This window comes from Xenopus laevis, chromosome 7S, assembly GCF_017654675.1.
Source record: "Xenopus laevis strain J_2021 chromosome 7S, Xenopus_laevis_v10.1, whole genome shotgun sequence".
NCBI classification, from domain to species: domain Eukaryota; kingdom Metazoa; phylum Chordata; class Amphibia; order Anura; family Pipidae; genus Xenopus; species Xenopus laevis.
Window position 1 is genome coordinate 20,668,929 of NC_054384.1, and position 19,926 is coordinate 20,688,854.

The following is a 19,926-nucleotide window of genomic DNA, read 5'->3' on the forward strand; positions in this document are numbered from 1 at the left end:
ATCAATATGTTTAAAATCCTAATATGTGACAACTAATAGAAGTATATTTATTTAGAAAAAACGATAATCCACACGCATTGATAGTGCACATTTCCCTTTAGCCGCTCGTATGCTGTTAAACACGGAAGTATATTGCTTAGCAACCAGTTGCTGGCGGACATTCACTTCCCTCTGTAAAGAAAGGAGTTAAAGGGATGGCCGCCCACCGACGTCACGCTAGTATCTGCGCAGGCGCAGTGCGACATAAACAGAAACTTGACGTCTTGTCCGCAGCGTCTGGTTCTCGGACTGTTCCAAAGACCATAGTTGGCCCGGTGTCCGCGCAGCGCAGTGCGCTAAATCGCATCATAGTCGTTCTCCGTAGATACCGAATATCGTCTTGGATTCGGCATTGTAACGGAGAGAGCATCGGCGACCGGTTCCATCCGGTTCCTGGCGCCTGCGCACTGAGCCCCTCCACCCAAAAGGAAGAGCCGAGAGAGGCGATTGTACCCCCAACCCAGTCCCTTGACGGGTCATTTGGTGGCAGCTCCGAGGATGGTACAGAAGGACGGTCAGACGTCGGCTGCCTTATCAGAAGCAGAAAAGGAACCCAGACCCGCCACCCTGGCCCCTGAAATGACTCCCCCAACCGCGGCGGGCGAGGACACCGAGACAGAGACGTCTTGTCCCCGGAGGTTCCTGTGCGGAGTAGTGGAGGGTATGTGGGAGGCCTGGAGTCTTAGGGATTTGTGTGTGGGCAGGGTTACCAGACTACAGAGGGGGGACCCAGAAGGTAGAAGGTATAAGGGCCCCATGAGTAGGGATGCACCGATCGTTTCAGGATTCGGCCAAGATTCTGCCTTTTTCTGCAGGATTCGGCCGAATCCTTGTGCCTGGCCGAACCGAATCCAAATCCTAATTTGCATAATCAAATTGTGGGGAGGGCGGGATTTCACGTGACTTATTGTTACAAAACTTTTTACCCTTCCAGCCACTTATTTGCATATGCGAATTAGGATTCGGTTCGGTATTCGGCTGAATCTTCCAAGATGGATTCGGCCGAATCCAAAATAGTGGATTCGGTGCGTCCCTACCCATGAGGCCCTAAAAAAATATATATATAGAATTTCAATAAATATTAGTGCGACAGGTCAACATCTAGTCATTTTGGTGGCCAGCAGATTTTTGTCCCAAAACTGTCTAAGGAAAGTCACCAGAAAATGTGAGACTGCTTAAAGGGCACCTGTTGGTTAAAAATGTTATCCCCAACCAAAGGTACGGGCTAATAAAGCCTGCATTCCGGCTGGGGATAACCGTCGTTTTTTTTTTTTTAAATGCCCTCTGCATGCGTTACTTGCACCCAATGGAGCTCCTGGTGCAAGCAGCCATGTCCAGTCATTTGCATGTGCATAACGTGTATGTGACGTCACGTGCATATGTATAATGAGCAATTTGGGGCAGCTTTTCATTATGCGAGTGACGGGTCATGGCTGCCTGAGAAAGGGCCTTTGCAGCCCGAAACATGTCGTGTGGACACAAAATAAAAGCTTATTAGCAGTTATTCTGCTGCTGTATGTTTTCCCATCTTCTCTGACACAGTTACATGATTTATGAATATCAGGACGGAGTATCCAGGGGAATTACATACTAACAGGCTTCTAATCAAAGATTAACAACTGATGGTGTGCACCTCCATTGCTTCCTCCATTACCATAGCCTATGTAGAAAATAAGTCATCTTTCCACAACCTTCGTTTGTAGAATAAACAAAGGCATTGACATCAGCAGAGTTCTCAACAGGCAGTAAATACATTTGCAGCTTGTATTCTGGTACACGTCCATGTTTCACTTACATAGGGTGTGACCTCAGGGGAGCAATACTAGTATATCTTGCCTTTCGTATCAGACCTTTACCTTTGTTCCTTTATTGTTCTTCACTCCAACTTTGTATTTGTTTCTGAAAAAGGAGCACTGGCAAGGGGTTATAAAATAAATAAATAAATAAAATGCCTAAGATATCGGCACCCTGAGTGATTTAGCATTTCTTTTGAAGTTGGGTCCATGTGTCAAAGCAATTCTGCCCAGTGCATGCACCATCTCTGGTCGGCACAGGGAAATGTGGTGACACCGCGTTCAGTAGAAAGTGCCGTGGACAGATGACACTTGGCATTTTGTCACAACTAATCGCCTGAAAATTCCTTGGCATGGTGGCTGCAGAAAATCGCTGCAGGTAAAACACTGAAATCTCAGTCACCCAAAAATGTACATATCATGATACCCCGTGAGTGTTATACTCTCATTGATTTTCAGCACCTACTCGTCACTTTCGTCACCACAAATGAATGCAGGGGGCAATATGACACATATATCATTGCCCTAAGGGACTAGGCTTAATAATTAGGTGTCTAACACCTTTCCTCCACCCAGTGATAATACATTTTGTTCTCCTTTAAAGTACCTGATGTGTTTTGGGTTTAGTTTTCTCTCAACTGGGCTATATCCCAAAGGGTACATGAATGCAGCATGCTGTGAAATACTATAACATGCTAATTATTCATGTAAAACTGTCTCGCTGCTTTCTTTCTTGTGTGGCACGCACAGGCATCAGTTTCTCTAAGCAGTTCTCAGTTCACGCTTACTTGTCCTAAGTTTGCTACACAGCTTTGTGACAGTAACTGCATTTTTTTTCATTTTTAATAATTTCTCCACAATCCAAAATGATCCCCCTCATAACATGTATTTCTCATGGCTCCATATTATCTTTGTAACAGCCCTCTCTCTCTCTCTCTCTCTCTCTCTCTCTCTCCAAGCAGAGACCAGAGCCTGGTGCAAGCTAAAACATAGCACAGGTTCAGCGTTTTACTCTTCTCTTTGCTTAAAGGGGTAGTTCACCATCCAAACACGTTTTGAATACAGTTGTTTTCAGATTGTTAACCATAAACAATGACTTTTTTCAGTCGCTTTCCAATTTTTATTTTTTACCTTGTTTCCTAAAATTTAAGCTTGAAGAGGTTGTTCACCTTCAAACAACTAGTTGTTTTCAGATAGATCACCTGAAATAAGGACTTTTTCCAATTACTTTCTATTTTCTATGTGTCACCATTTTTCTAATATTTAGGGCTTTAGCACACAGGCAGATTCAGGGAGATTTAGTCGCCTTCCTCCTTAAACTGCCTTCCGCCTGCTATAATGCCTCACGAGGAAACTTCGGGCGATTTCAGAAATCGAAGCACCACAAGTGCATTGGCGTTTGCGTTTTCTCATTATAGCAGGCGGAATGCAGGGGGAAGGCAGTTCGGGGAGATTGTCGCCCCGCAGAAGAGGCAATTAGTCGCCAGGCAACTAAATCTCCCCAAATCTGCCCGTGTGCTAGCTCCCTTAAGTGTAGTGCAGGGGGGTCGCCGACCATGTAAACTGTTCTAAATTGATACATTTAGTTGATACATTTCTTATCTTTGTCCCTGCTGAGCAGAATCTCTGGACTTCATTACAGGCAACTGTTGTAATTGATACAATAGTTGCTAATATTCCAAAGATGCTGCTGAGAAATTTATCAACTAAATGTTGCAAAATTGCAACAGTTTGAAGTCTGTGCCTGAATTACGGAGCTGCCAGAGTGAAACACCAGAGACAGGGACTTTAAACTTAGATTTTGGAAAAATAGTAAAAAATAAATAATGGAAAGTCATTTAAAAAAAGTATTTCTTTCTGGGGAACAATCTGAAAACAACTAAACTAAAAAAAAGTGTTTGAAGGTGAAGAACCCCTTTAAAGTTGAATGTTTTTCTGTCAACGGGGTTTCGGTCTGGCAGCTCAGTGATCCAGGTGCAGAATCCGAACTGTTAAAATTTGCTACATTTAGTTGATACATTTCTCAGCAGTATCTGTGGAGTATTAGCAACTATTGTATCAATTCTACCAGCTACCTGTAATGAAACCCAGAGATTCTGCTCAGCAGGGACAAAGATAACAATGCATCAACTAAATGTATCAATTTAGAACAGTTAAAGTAGTAATGTGCGGGGTGAGAAAAACTCTACCTGTGCCCGGTCAGGTCCCGCGTGTCGCGATCCGCTTGTCTCAATCCGCTCCCACCAGAACCCGACTTCCTAATATAGACCTGTGCCGCCCCGCCAGTGACATCACAGAAGGGGCTAGGTGGGCGGCACACGCCTACAAAACAGTAAGTCAGAAGAATGCAAATGGGGCAGTGAGGTCAGTTTGAACCAGCTGACCAGTGGGTATCGGCACATCACTAGTTAAAGAGTCAATGACCCCCCCCCCTCCCAGAGCTGCTTTAGAAGGTGAGAAATGACGCTTTACAATTCAGCATTAGAAAAACGGTCACAAATAGAAAGTTACTGGAAAATGTCTTTTTCTAGTGATCTATCTGAAACCAACTGAACAACCCCTTTAATCTCCCTCCATTTTGCAGCATTGTCCAGAGATCTTTGCAATACACTGCAAATGCAGAAACTACATCTAACTCCATTATGTATATAATATTAATTTCAATGATTAAACATAGAAGACATTTTTAGCTTTGTATTAGTTTGCTACTGGCAAGAAATAAAGATGTTTCTTTGAGCATATATGCAATATATGTTTTTGTAAGAGTTGCTGGGGGAAAGTATTGAAATAAAGGTGCATTCAAGCTCATTACCTGACACCTGTCCCAATAGAGCTAACCTACAGCTTTGGGGTCTACAGACACTTGTTCCGAGATTTTTTTTTAGAAAGCAGTACAGCCCTGACCTGTTGGCCCAAAAATAGAAAGAGAAGGCGCACACCCTTTTAAATCGAATTACAGGGTGCTAATCCATAGATGACTCCCCATAAGGGTCTCCATAATGATATATAACTGCTGACCTGTTGGCCCAGCCTCACCAATCATTGTAATTCAATTTGTGTTCACATTTACCAAGCAAGTGCAATCAATTGGATCGTTTTATGAGCCTCTCAAGCTGTTGCCTACAAAGTTAATAAAATTCAAGTGTTGAAAGAAGCTAACTGTATAAAATAGCTCTGTACTGTTCCATTGAACCACATGCCCAAATGCCACTATCCAATCGCACAGAGATTTTGTGCAAATCAATTTTCCACGGGGGACCATTTGATCTTGCATCTTTAATTAGGGACTGTTGGAAAATTGTAGCCTAAACATGAAAATATTCTATGTAATTGTCACTGCAGAAGATTTTCTACTAAACCACAGCAAATTTACCTTTTGCTGAATTTCTCACAAATTGCTCAAACACTGGACAGCATTCTCTCTTTTGAATTTCTCTAAAATCAACTGTAAGCCACCACGGAAGCTTTTCAGAATGTGTGTAAGACCTCTGTCTATTTACATTAAATTTACCATGGTGTTTTAAAGGGAAAGTGCCTTGTTTAGCATATAAAATTAAGGCAAACTCCTGTGTGGGAGTTGAAGTGATTCAACCTTGGATGATGTTTTAAGTTTTGATGTTTGGAGTTTTTTTTGGCTGAGTCATTCATTTTTTATCATCTGAATTATAATGTTGGATAATATTGACTTTACTGCAGCAGTTTGTATGTTATTGTAATGATTATCTCTTTTATCAGGTTTCTATGGAAGGCCATGGACCATGGAGCAACGGAAGGAGCTTTTTAGAAGGTAAGTAATGACATGGAGATACATGTTCTTTTAATTTTTTTACCCCTGAAGACACTGTGCCTACAGGGTCTTGCAACAAATGGGCCAGTGGTGTTCTGCAAGAGGAATTTGAACCATGCTGGTCTCTGTGGTATACAAGGTTCTAGAGCACCCAAAATCACAAAAGTCAGTGCTGCTGTACAAACACACACGAAGAAAAATCACCCCTGCGTACTTGTTTTTCTTGTATAGTGGTGGAACAAAAATGGTTTTGTCCTTTAAATGTAGCATAGTATTAAAGTAAAAAATCATTAATTAAAATACATGAGCTGCATTGCATAATATAGGAGCATGCCAATGCCATAATTAAACTAGAAAAAATATCGCTGCAGCACCTCTTTGTTGCAAAAGTGAAAAGTTGTGTTTATTCGGTCAGAAAAAACAGGCAACTTTTCAGGCTTCTCAGGCTTTTAAGTGGGGCTAATGCTCAGTAAAGTAGAATAAATAAGTCATTATAGTGCTTATACACTTCCATTCCTGACTGATTATCACTTTTATTTTCATGTTTACTACAGGCTTCAGAAGTGGGGTATTAACACATACCTATATGCTCCAAAAGACGATTACAAGCACAGAATGTTTTGGAGAGAAATGTACTCTGTGGAAGAAGCGGGTAAATACACAATTATTTAAGGCTGTGTTGGTCATTTATTTAATGATGTAGGTAGGTTTCCTATGCCAGAATGAGCAAAGACACCTGTTATTTTGCAAAACGCAACAACAGCAAGTATATTAGGGATGCACCGAATCTACTATTTGGGATTCGGCCAAATCCCTGAATCCTTGGTGAAAGATTCGGCCGAATACCGAACTGAATCCGACTCTAGAGGTGTATTTGCGTAGAAAAGAGAAACAACCTGGCTTTATGCCATACTAGTTCAGGCAGGCCCAGATCCCTTGGCCAAAATGAGAGAGAAATGTTCTAGATCAGTGCTGTCCAACTTCTGTGGTACCGAGGGCCAAAATTTTACTGGCCTATGTGGTGGAGGGCCGATAATAGAAGTCAGTGTTGGCCACTCCCCCTTTTAAACCACACCTACTGTAAACCACACCCATGTTACCACAAGAACTTTTAAGATCATATCCACATTAACGGTGGTAGCACACCAAAAAACCAAATGGTTGGTGCTCACCGCAGGAAAATACCTCATCACTCATATGTGAAAAATTGAAGTCATGTTAAAACATACCCTTAAATCCATATGCCTCATCCTCCCATGTGGATAATACAACAACCCCCCAACACACGATTAAACACTTTAGGGGCCCTTAAAGACAATTTCCAAATGCTAACAAACCCCAAGAACAATCCCCTAACAGGCTTACATCCCACAGGTAGCATAGGGCAAGCAGAGAATGGCACACAGGACAGGTCTTTAGGATATAAACAATAGATCTGTCACATGTGTGAACAATGCAGGAGGATCACAGGTGTGAACAATACAGGGGGTTAGTCTGAATTTGAGGTTTAAACAATGCAGGGGCCAGTTAATCTCTGTAGTGATACCTTTTGTAGTGATACACAACAAAAACAAACGTGAAGACTTGACCGTTTTTTTAAACTCATATTTTTATCTTGTTGCAGATCAGCTTATGACTCTGATAGCCGCAGCACAAGAATTTGGCATTGAGTTTATCTATGCCATATCACCTGGCCTTGACATAACTTTTTCAAACCAAAAAGAGGTGTCTACATTAAAGCGCAAGCTGGATCAGGTAAATCTTGCTAAAGATTCTGGAATCCTTTTTGTAGTTCAGGATAATACCCAGTCGTCATTATTTCAGTTTCCTTATAACCATGGCCCACAGGATAACTTCATCTCTATACTGGGGATTTTGCCTATAGCTGCCATTCAATCCTGGTGTATCCTCAGGTGTTTGGTAAAGGTAAACCTCTACACTTAAGGTAGGACTACACAGACGTTTTCGGCGCAATCCGACACGCTGCGACAAATCACTTTCGACGGAAATAAGTTAAAAGATAGAAATGTTGGATGAAGTCGCAGCATTGATCTGGCGCGACATGACTGTCTGATGCAGACTCGGCGTCTGCATCCTACCGTCGGGTCTGATCAATGCTGCAACTTCATCCGACAATGCATTCACTTACCTTATTTCCGTTGCATGCGATTTGTTGCAGCACGTCGGATTGCGTCGAAAACGTCCGTGTAAGTCTACCCTTATACTGATCTATCTTTGGTGTACACCAGTGGTCCCCAACCAGTAGCTCACGAGCAACATGTTGCTCCCCAACCCCTTGGATGTTGCTCGCAGTGGCATTAAAGCAGGTGCTTATTTTTTAATTCCTGGTTTGGAGGCAAGTTTTGGTTGCATTAAAACCAGGTGTACTGCCAAAAAGAACCTCTTTAGGCTACCAGTCCATATAGGGGCTACCAAACCGCCAGTAACAGCCCTTAATTGACATCCCCATGGACTTTTTCATGCTTGTGTTGCTCCCCAACTCTTTTTTACATTTAAATGTGGCTAACGAGTAAAAAAGGTTTGGGACCCCTGGTGTACATGGATGTTTAGCAGATATATTGTGCTAGATTCATTAATGCAATGTTTTGTTAAAGGTAAGAAGTACAACTTTGTGTACAAAATGCTTTTAAAAAAACAGAATCTTGCTCTTATGAAAATGTACTTAAATATCATAATTAAGTAATTCTTAGCTGTAGTAATGTACATTTAAAATCAGTTTTATAATACATTTTCTTTAATTTTTTTTCCAGGTCTCTCAGTTTGGATGCAGATCATTTGCATTGCTCTTTGATGATATTGATCACAATATGTGCCCGGCAGACAAAGAGGTTTTCAGTTCTTTTGCCCATGCACAGGTTGCTCTAACCAATGAAATTTTTCAGTATCTCAGTGAGCCAGAGACATTTTTGTTTTGTCCAACAGGTAATAACTTTGGCCAATGCATTTATTTTTCTGTTATGATCAATGATTCATAAGATAGTAGTAGTAGTAGTAGTAGTAGTAGTAGTAGTAAGCCTCTTCATTATGCTGTGCCAGAATACCTCTATATCAAGCTGAAGGATAAAGGTGTTTTTAATAGCGCTATGTAATTGTGCTTTTTTTATATTTCTGTTTTTAAATGTATGGCATAAATAATTAATTTTATATGTATATTGTTAATAAAATCAGCTAAGACCTGTTCCTTTTTCAGAATACTGTGGGACATTTTGCTACCCAAATGTTGCTCAGTCTTCCTATCTGCATACTGTTGGAGAGAAATTGCTGCCAGGAATAGATGTTCTTTGGACAGGTACAATAAAGGTTTCAAATATAGAATTGATGAATAATTCTAAATATTACTGTTTTGGGCCTTTCTTTTGTTGGCTTATTTAAATTCAGTTAACATGCACAGTGCCAGCTTTGTGGCAGTATTAGTTTAGAATGTCTCTTGCAGCATGAGAAACCCAAGAAAGGAACTATATTGTTTTGGCGGTTGGGGAGATACAATGCACCCTATTTAAATAACAAATTTACTGTAAGAAATTTCTGTGCTATGCTTTTTCTAGGATTCGTTCACTGCTGGCTTCTAGTACATCTTATCTAAAGTAGGTTTGCCAGCCATCTGATTTGTTTTGGTATTTTCAAAACCCGATCGAAGTGAACCATTAAGCCCAAACACAAATGCTATCATCAGGGATCAATTGTCTCCCCCAAAATAACAAGTGATCTAGGATAAAGGACCCCCTAGAAGACTATGTGCAATCTTTTCTTTAAAACATTTATTTTAGCTGATTTGACCATATTGAAAGGCAGAAGTACTATGCTAGGTGATTGATCAGAATGTAATGAGGAGTGATTAATTCTGTATGGACACAATTGAGTCAGATAATCTGTTTGAGTAAACCAAATAGGTCAAATCAGCAATATGATCAGATGGATCCGGAAAAAACAGAAGAAGTTTATTGCAGCAATAGGTTTAACAACATCACCTTACACATTTTGGGAAAGACTCCCATCATGTGTGTGTATATATATATATATATATATATATATATATATATATATATATATATATATATATATATATATATATATATATATATATATATATATATATATATATATATATATACACATACATACATGCATGATTAAGGGAGTCTTTATTTGGCCGTGCACCCCTGCATATATAATCTTGTGCTCATGACATTTATGGTTTTTACAGGTCCCAAGGTGGTTTCCCAAGAGATTCCTGTGGAGTCTATTGAAGAAGTCACCAAGATTCTAAAGAGATCTCCAGTTATATGGGACAACATACATGCAAATGACTACGATCAAAAGAGACTCTTTCTTGGCCCTTTCAAAGGTCGCTCTACTGAGCTGATCCCAAGGCTTCGGGGAGTCCTAACTAACCCAAATTGTGAATTTGAATCCAATTTTGTTGCAATTCACACCTTAGCTACTTGGTATAAGTCCAACATGAACGGGGTTAGAAAAGATGTGGTTATGAGTAAGTATGGTTTAATGCTTTTGTATATTTTCACTGGTATAGTTGTCATTGCTAAAAGCAGGGAATATGTAAAGATTTTCACTTATTGGGTATGGCCAGGTATAGATGTGTTTACTTATTATTTCTGCTTTTTTTTAAAAAAAAAAAAAAAAAATGTTCTGTCTTTTTGCACTCCTGACTAACATCACTAGTAAGTGTCAGGTAGAGCAGTAAGGATTTTTATGCTTGTGTCTAAGCAGAAATGTTGAATGTTCTCATTATAGATTTTCTAACCTTTTGCATTTCTTTATAGCTGACAGTGAAGATAGCACCGTGTCTATTCAGATTAAGCTGGAGAATGAAGGGAGCGATGAAGATATTGAAACTGATGTGTTATATAGCCCTCAAATGGCTTTAAAATTGGCTTTAACAGAATGGCTGCAAGAATTTGGGGTTCCAAATCAGTATAGCAGTAAGTTTATTATATTTTGCAACTTTGTGCAGGGATTGCAAAGCCACTGCTTTTAGAAACTTCAAAATGCAGAATACCTGGGCATGTGAGTTAAAATGCCCCAAAATATATGGGGGCTTTAAGACATTTAAGACCGTTTTTTGAGGTGCAACTAAAAAGTTGCAAGTTGCATTGTGGTATTAAAGTAGTTTTAGTGAAGAGGCTTTTGTGCTTAATTGGTGTATGTAAATATTTTTTATGTTATATTAGCTACTCTCAGGTTATCTTTTATCTAATCAAATTTTTGTGAATTTTGGTTTCTGCGTTGATTTTTACCAGGTCGCCAAATAGCCCACAGTGGAGCTAAAGCAAGTGTTATTGGAATGATGCCATTAGTTTCTGCACCAACCCTCAATTCAGCAACCACTGTCACAACAGTTTATCAACAGCCTATTATGAGCCAAGGGGCTCCTTTAAGTGCTGAACCCCCAATGTTGTTAAAGGAAGAAGAGAAAAAGCAGCCTGAGGAGGAACCTATGGATATGGTGGTAGAAAAGCTAGAAGACATAAATAAAAACGTTAGCCACATATTAGCAGATATTTCCGAAACCAAAATGTCGGAAGAGTTAAAACCAATGGACACAGACAAAGAGATTGTGGTTGAAGCAAAGTCTTCTGAAGCCTGCATGCAAGAGGACTTGTGCAGCGACGTTGCTCCTATGCAGACAGATGAGCAAGTAAACAAGGAACAATTTGTCCCAGGTCCAAATGAAAAGCCCCTTTATACAGCTGAAGCATTGAGTCTCGAGGATTTACAACTACTTGCCGATTTATTTTACCTGCCTTACGAACACGGGCCAAAAGGTGTTCAGATGCTAAAGGAATTTCAGTGGCTACGTGCCAATAGCAGTGTAGTGAGTGTGAACTGTGGAGGCAAAGAAGCCGATAAAGTAAGTGCATTGTCTTTTTATTTTCTGCTTAGTCATAAAGCTCCCTTGTGCTGGTTTAGTGTGAAGGAATGCAGACCGTGCATTTGGAATGTTCACTTGTTTTCTGCTTATTGGTTTGACATTTTGGGAATTTAACTGGTCCCGCTACTGCTAATTCTTTTATGGGATGCTATATTTATTTCCGCATGGCAAATATTTCTAAATCCATAAAAGATAAAATAAGACCAAAAGGGACTTGTCTAAAAAAATCAGTGCCTCCATCCTACGTTAAATGAAGTAGAATGACATTTAGGACTAAATTGTGTTTCTGCCAATAAATCAATTATTTGAAGGCTACATAAGTTTATTTTATTAACATAGGATTTTTTGTATTTGTCAAATGAAAATATTAGGAGGGTAATACAGGTATGGGAGCAGGTATCCGGAAACCCGTTATCCAGAAAGCTCTGAATTAGGGAAAGATCTGGAAATCCCCAGGTCCTGAGCATTGGATAACGGTTCCCATAATTTTATGTAATAATGTCTGTTGCTTTCTGCATGGGTGTTACAAATGTATTTAGTCATTTCTGCCTTATGTACAACTTTCGTCCCTCTCCTGCTGCCGTAGACATTCGCAAACCTTATAGCCAAACTCTATCTGACCTGATGATTTTCAAAGCATGAATTAGTGGCAAAGGGATAAGTTCAAGTGAAGGCTTAGTTGATGGAAATTGGGCTTTAATGGAAACTACTAAACATGTAAGCATCAGGAACAACTCCCTTTCTTTGGTTATAAACCAAGGAATATGAATGTCAACATAAGTGTTCCACTCTACTAAACACAAGTCAGCAGGAATATAACCCTTTGTTATGATTATAGGAGATTCTGGCTGAGCAAAGAACCCCAGTTGTGAGACAGTTTTCAGCAGAGAGGTCCGAGGTAAGCAGTTTTAATCACTGGGGGTTGCCTAACAGATTGACCCCACCCCCATGATTAAGCCATGATTTTCCAAGATTGTATTTGTTTATTAGCAGGAGATTGGAATGTTGATTTGTTATTAATGAAGTCACACAATAGAAGATGTGAATTTTGTGCATAGGTCAAAAGTCAAAAGCTAATGTTCTTCTCATGGCTGCATCTTCCCAAGACAAGTGCAAATCTAACCTGAATTGACTTGGTGGATTAGTGTTCTCCATACTCTTTGCTGTTGCATAAATATGTCTCTGCTTATTTTTCAGATTGCAGAATGGAGAGAGAGAGCAGCTAAATTTGAAGAAATGTGCAGCGTTGTGATGTCAATGTTTACTCGCCTTTCCAACTGCCCAAACCGAACAATCCTTTATGACTTATATCCTTATGTGTGGGACATAAAGAGCATCATCTCATTGGTGAAGTCCTTTGTGCAGTGGCTCGGTAGGTTCTCCATGGCCATTTATTTGCCCACGTGAATAATGATCTGATGCTCTCAAAGTGTGTATTTCAGGGCGGGGAAAACATCCTTTTAGAAGATACTAATGAAACTAGAAAAACTTTACTTGTATTTTAAGACTCCATAAAGATTTGTACATTTTGTTTTCCCCCCCCTTGGATTACTGCAGTTGTGTCAAATGTAATTGTTTTCATTTTTGTGAACTGGACTGAAAGCAAATGGGTAGAGTTCTATAGGAAACTTCTTTGTTCGAGACCACCAAAAATCATAGTAGTTCAGATTTTCAACCCAGTAGACCTGCTGCTTGCTGTGTGGCGATAACATTCATTGCTGTTTTAACAGAAATTTTGTAGCGCTACAACCCTGGAAACCAGTAAGACTGCCCTCTGCGCACGCGAGCTTTGGCGCAAGGCTATTCTGGTGCTTAAGGATTTATGTGGATTAATTTGGGGGTGGGTGGGGTGCTCTGAATGCTATCCACAAAATGTAAAAACAAGCTGGCAATTTATACATATAAATTGTATGTAGCTATAGCAAGCATTCACTGTTTTTTATATATACACAGGTATATATTGTATATAGATATATAATGATATAGAAGTTCCATTTGAGAACCATATTTATGCACCAGCATGGCCTGGGCTACATAGGTAGCCTCCATTTTGTTTTCAGGTTTCAATGTCGATTAGTGAAGGAGTCTGGGAACTTGCTTTAAAATTACACAGCAGGCAGCGATACTGGGGAATCTCTTAACTATCTGTATATCAGAAAACAGTCTCGCTTGGTATTAATCTAGTGAAGGTCATTGGTTTTCCTGGACTCATTATCTCCAGTCTTCCAAAAAGAAAAAGTCTGCATTGTCATTAAAAATAACAAAATGCAGTGCTTTTTAATGATTGAGTTATATGTGTATAGAAACATTTCCATACGCATTTGTATTGCAGTAAACAAGCAATTTATATGCAACAATTCATCCTCATTCCATCAATGAGGTTGCAGGTGATTTCAGAACACCCCTTTTTGTTTTCAGTCTTTATGACAACACAATTATTCTGTTCCCCAACTTACTAATGACTTTATTGTGTCTTCCTCAATGTGCACAGATGAGCGAACCCTCTGCACAAGTCTCTTCTGCTATTGGATGGACAAAACAAGATCTGTGCAGCCTTCTGCAGTGCATTTAAATGTTGCCTGTTATGAGATTGGCAGGATAGTCAGACTCATACTCTGTAAATCTGAAGTCACAATTACTAAATAACTTGATACTAGATACTGTAAGCACTGGTGCAAAACTTAAGCAATATCAGTCTTTTCCTCGCATCACCAAGGGGCTAATTTCTGGCATCCTATTGAGCTGAACACATTGCCACACAATTTGTATGTTAACCAGAAATCCAAGTACAGGTATGGGACCTGTTATCCAGAATGCTCAGGACCTGGGGTTTTCCGGATAATGGATCTTTCGGTAATTTGGATCTTCATACCTTAAGACTACTAGAAAATCATGTAAACATTAAATAAACCCAATAGGCTGGTTTTGCTTCCAATAAAGATGAATTATATTTTGAGTTGGATTAAGTACAACTTACTGTTTTATTATTACAGAGAAAAAAAACAACATTTTGGATTATTTTAATAAAATGGAGTCTATGGGAGATGGCCTTTCTGTAATTCGGAGCTTTCTGGATAATGGGTTTCCTGATCCCATACTTGTACTTTGCACCATGCAGTGAATCACCATTCGGGCAGTGAGCAGCCGATCTGATACCTGACCAGCTTGCAGCTATCGGCAAAAGTATCCATTTTATTCAAATAAGAAAAATCCGGAGGATACTGTATAGATTTTCTGTAAGCTGCATAAAAGTTCAAATAATAAGTAAAAATAATATAAAGCATTTGTGGATCACTATGCTAGCATTTGCTTGTAATAAACTGTGGCTTTATGACACATGGGAGCAAATGATGTAGTTAGGGTCAAATATTTTCTCTTTGCGGCATAATTTCATTACAGATTAATTAAGCACCATTTTTATAGTCCTGTATTTGGTGACCAATTGGTATGCCTTTCCATTCTGATTGTATAGTAGTTAGCCTTCTATTTTGTATGACTATGTAGCCCAGGTCGCACAGATTCACCTCTAACTCGTGGTAAGAAACACAAAAATTATCTATAAGAAAGGCCATGTAAAGCATACCCTATAAATAAATTTTCCCTTTTGCTATAATTATTTCTGTATAGCTGAGCTTAATAATATTTGAGCCTTTTACAATACGCATTTTATCAACCTTTATATCCTATTCCTGTTTCTAGAACCAGAATTGGGTAATCCTTCCAACATTTAGGAAAATAAACCTAATTTAGATATACTGTATGTGTATCTTGTTTTCAGGCTGGTCTAGGGTTACATTGATTTGCTATACCACTCGCATGTTTTACTGCAAATGAATATTCTGTTTGTCTGCAACATTTGTATTACATTCAAGACGTGAATTCGTTTACAGCTGAATAGCTATTGCTGCATTTTAGGGGCGGTATACATTCCATTCCATATCTACAGTCAAATAATTTGTAAATGTGACTTCAGATAGATCAGGTTATTCTTTAGGGCTGTTGTAATGCTAATTTCAGAGATGGAAATACGCATGATCAAAGTAGCCGCAAGCGAGGTGTATATAAAGAATGCTTCTTTACCCCATGGAGTTATAAATGGGTTTCCCTGTTTCATCCTTTCTGGTAATGGGGTGTGCTGTGGTATTTGAAAGGCACAGAGTTATTACAGCCTTGGAACAGTGGGTAACAAGGAAGTTAGAGAGCCTTTTCCACATTATCTCAGCTTGCTGGAAATGTAGACGCTCTTGAATACCCCCTTGTAACGTTCTCCGCTTGGATCTGATCTCAACAGGGTGCCGTAGTCAATCTTCAGCACAGTTCTTAAGTGGAGACCAAGAACCCTGGGCCTTTAGAGGTGGTCTAGCAGGAGAGTTCCAGGTATCGAAATAAATTCAAAACTGAATGACTTTATTTTTCCACTTTATTTTCAACCAACATTTCTGTGCATCTGAGGTTTTGAAAGGCTTGGTCTGCTGAAGGCTACGACTGTCACTATCTAATAAGCATAGACCTATTATAAAATAATTTATCATCCTGTTTTCAGGTGCAAGAGGAGATGCTGTGTTTCCCAGCGCCTGCGTAGCGCAGCGGTATGGGTTGCATTTCACCATATTCCTTTGCAGGTTGCGCAGCAATATTCTTGGCACTGGCAGGCGAACACAGCATGCGCATGGTTGGCTGCTCACTGAATTTCCATGATCAAACGGGTGGGAACGGGTTTGTCAAGTCTGTATGATCTGTGGGTACTCTCCTTGTAGCAAGTAAAGTTAATTGAATTGCACTTGTTTGCTTATAAAGCCAACTTTGTTCATGGATTTTCATGCGATGCATTTCCCCCCCCCCCTCACAGGTGCACTGAAACGCGCAGCATGTTGCCTTACAATGTCTATTGGGACGACAGGTCTCCCCTTGTCAGAGTAAACCCTCTTCAGACCAAACCTCTCCATGTACCATTTGCAGTGTTGTCGTTCCTTTCCGAAGGTGACCTGTAATGGTGATTGGTAAAGGTTAATCCATAGCAGAAAAAAATTGTCCTGCGCAATTTTGTATGTACCTTTTTGCCCCTGTACCTGTCACATTGTTTTATTTTCTTCGATGTTCTACATTGCCGATATTTTTTGTTCTTGCTGTATCTGATTAATTTCCTTTTGTTTTTCACAGCGTTTGCTTCCAATTGAGGCAGCAAATGACCTCTTTTTTCAACCTCCCCCCTTGACTCCCACATCGAAAGTCTACACAATTAGACCATACTATCCTAAAGATGAGGTGAGTAAAGGTGATAATTTCCATTTTTAAATAGTGTTAGTAAAAGGTCAATGTTTCTGCAGAATTATGCTTATTACTAGAGTGGGTGTTCTTTGGTTTGAAACCTCAGTTCCCAAGTTCAGCACATATAAAAATAAGTGTTGCGTAGTATTAAAACCAAAAAACAAAAGCATTAACCTTATGTGTTATCATTAGTGCCATTTAGTATATGTCCATGGAATATACTCTTTTGATCGGATGTTAAACAGATGGGAGGAGAAAGCATTTAAAAAAAAAAAAATAGAGCTCAGAGAAGACAGATTTAATATTTCCTTTTAAAATTCTGTTGTAAAGCAGAAATCAAGAGGAAAAATATATTGCTTGCTAAGATCAATGCCAAAGCATTTATATATGTTCTATTATTAAGTAATTGCAGACTGAAAGTGTGGGTCCATTAAAAAATTGAAATACAGTGGACTCTCTTCCTCAGTATGTATAGTAGAGGAACCACTGGAACAAGACTCACACTGTAGTAGTACAGAAGGGTTAGCCCAACCAATTTGTCAGTGACTTAAATATAGGACATGATTCTTGAACAGTTAAAAAAAGTTAAATGAGAACAAGGCTCTGGGGCTGGATGAAATATACACACAAGTGCTTAGTTTAGATTAAGCCAGGCCGTTTATTCTGACTAAATCTGGTATTGTAAAAAAGATGATGTGATTCCAATATTTAAAAATGGTTGTGTGCAAAAAGTACTTGACATTAGTTCATTCAGTAATTGGGCTAGGGCTGTAAGCAGTGTGCCACAGGGTTCTGTATTGGGTTTACATTTACAGTTCAGAATCAGTCGAACATCACTAACACGATCAATCACTGTTTTTGGTAGAAATCATGGCAAATCATTTGCTGGTTGGTGTAGTAGAGTAATAGAAAACCAACAGACCCAACAGTCATGCCATTCATGCTTCTGATTTTGTGTCATTGAATCATTAATTGAGGCTTGTTCCAAATAATAGCAGTGTTCAAAATCATAGCTTGTTCCAAATAATAGCAGTGTGGAGTTCAATTAGTGAGGTCATTCATTCTGTGAAAAAACAGGTGTCAATTACGGCCCTTATTTAAAGGAAAACTATACCCCCCAAACAATGTAGGTCTCTATTAAAAGATACTGAGTAAAACAGCTCATGTGTAAAACCCTGCTCCATTATCATAATAATATACTTTTTTAGTAGTATGTGCCATTGGGTAATCATAAATAGAAAATTGCCATTTTAAAAAATAAGGGCCGCCCCCTGGGATCGTAAGATTCACTGTGTACACATACAAACCACATGTAAGGTCACATGAGCCAATTAACAGACAGAGTTCTGCCTTTTGCTTCCTCACTTCTTCCTGTTACAGTTAGTGTTGTAGTATTTCTGGTCAGGTGATCTCTGAGGCAGCACAGATACAGTCACGAAATGGTGGCTCAAGGCAAGAGATGTAAAAGGGCAATATTTATGTAAATATATATTCCAGTTTGGTAAGATTCTTTAATATGTCATTCAATTTGATATAAACTATCTGTTGCTTAAGTATTCATTTTGGGGGTATAGTTTTCCTTTAAGGAAGGAAGGAAGGAGCAAATGTGCATGCTTGTTATAGTGCATTTCTTAAAATCTGAGTAAAACGGGTGGTTCCAGACATTGTTCATATGAACAGCGTACTTTGAATAAAAAGTTGATTGGAGAGGAGAAAAAGATATAAAGAAGTGCATAAAATTATAGGCTGCTCAACTAAAATGATCTCAAATGGCAACCAAAACCTGAAAGACCGAAAACTGCCATTTGAATGGATAGAAGAATAGCCAAAATGGCAATGACTCAGCTAGTGATCAGCTCCAGGAAGATCAAAAAAAGGTGTAAAGTTACCTGTGATACTGTTACAATTAGAAGACGCCTATGTGAAGCCAAGATATCAGCAAGAAGCCCCCGCAAAGTTCCATTGTTGAAAAAAAAACCCATGTGCTGAAGAGGTTACAGTTTGCCAAAGAACACATCGACTAGCCTAAAGAGAAATGGCGCACCATTTTTTGGACTGATGAAAGCAAGATTGTTCTTTTTGACAGTTTGTCAGACGACCCCCAAACACTGAATTCAAGTCACAGTACATTGTGAAGCCAATGAAGCCTGGTGGAGCAAGCATCATGATATGGGGATGTTACTCATACTATGATGTTGGGCCTATTTATCTCATACCAGGGATCATGGATCAGATTCAATACATCAAAATACTTGAAGAGGTCATGTTGTCTTATGGTGAAGAGGAAATGCCCTTGAAATGGGTGCTTCAACAAGACAACGAGCCCAAACACACCAGTAAAAGAGCAACATCTTGGTTCCGACCAACAAGATTGACTTTATAGAGTGGCCAGCCCAATCCCTGGACCTTAATCCAATATTAAACTTGGGTGAAATCAAAAATGCTGTTTCTGAGGCAAAACCAAGAAATGCAGAAGAATTGTGTAATGGAACAGATGCCAGACGTTGGTGGACACTGTTTATACAACTAAATATTAGTTCAGTGATTCAAAGGAAAACAAAATCTTGAAACATTTGTCAGTTTATACAGTGAATGTTTGTTTGTAAAGAAGAATGCAGACTTATTTTTGGAACAGCCTAATGTTCCAATTTCTTCACTTTCTGTAAAGGAATAACGTAAATTTGTTACATTTGTATTGAAATTTTGACTTGGAATAGAATGTGCAGTCTTCCCAATGCATTTGTATGTATGGAAAGAAAAGCCATTATAAGGATTCTGATCTTTATTCACTTTTTAAACACACTGCTAATATTCTGAACATAACTGTATTTAGTATCTGCATTAATGACTGATGCGGACACTGAAACCAGTGGACACTGAAACCAGTGTGAGAATTAGGAACCATCTGGATGACTAAGTGGCACATAACATTGATTTAGTGTCTTTAAAGGGGTGGTTCACCTTTTAAGTTAACTTTTAGGGGCCGATTCACTAAGGGTCGAATATCGAGGGTTAATTAACCCTCGATATTCGACTAGGAATTAAAAACCTTTCGACTTCGAATATCGAAGTCGAAGGATTTAGCGCAGATAGTTCGATCGAAGGATAATTCCTTCGATCGATTAAAT

At 39.2% G+C, this 19,926-nt stretch overlaps 1 protein-coding gene across 2 annotated transcripts in view; it reads left to right on the forward strand.

Annotated features, from left to right (window-relative positions):
• The first annotated feature begins 212 nt into the window (after positions 1-212).
• Positions 213-19,926, forward strand: part of oga.S (O-GlcNAcase S homeolog) — a 29,683-nt gene continuing 9,969 nt past the window's right edge. The window contains exons 1-13 of one of the 2 annotated variants that reach the window (XM_018227458.2): positions 213-700; positions 5,568-5,619; positions 6,174-6,271; positions 7,244-7,374; positions 8,391-8,562; positions 8,831-8,929; positions 9,845-10,129; positions 10,422-10,580; positions 10,899-11,509; positions 12,369-12,428; positions 12,728-12,902; positions 15,822-15,907; positions 16,691-16,795. In XM_018227458.2, coding sequence (XP_018082947.1) covers positions 538-700; positions 5,568-5,619; positions 6,174-6,271; positions 7,244-7,374; positions 8,391-8,562; positions 8,831-8,929; positions 9,845-10,129; positions 10,422-10,580; positions 10,899-11,509; positions 12,369-12,428; positions 12,728-12,902; positions 15,822-15,907; positions 16,691-16,795 — 2,196 coding nt within the window. In that variant the 5' untranslated portion in view covers positions 213-537. The remainder of the gene's footprint in view (positions 701-5,567; positions 5,620-6,173; positions 6,272-7,243; positions 7,375-8,390; positions 8,563-8,830; positions 8,930-9,844; positions 10,130-10,421; positions 10,581-10,898; positions 11,510-12,368; positions 12,429-12,727; positions 12,903-15,821; positions 15,908-16,690; positions 16,796-19,926) is intronic. The other variant, XM_018227459.2, reaches the window with a different exon arrangement.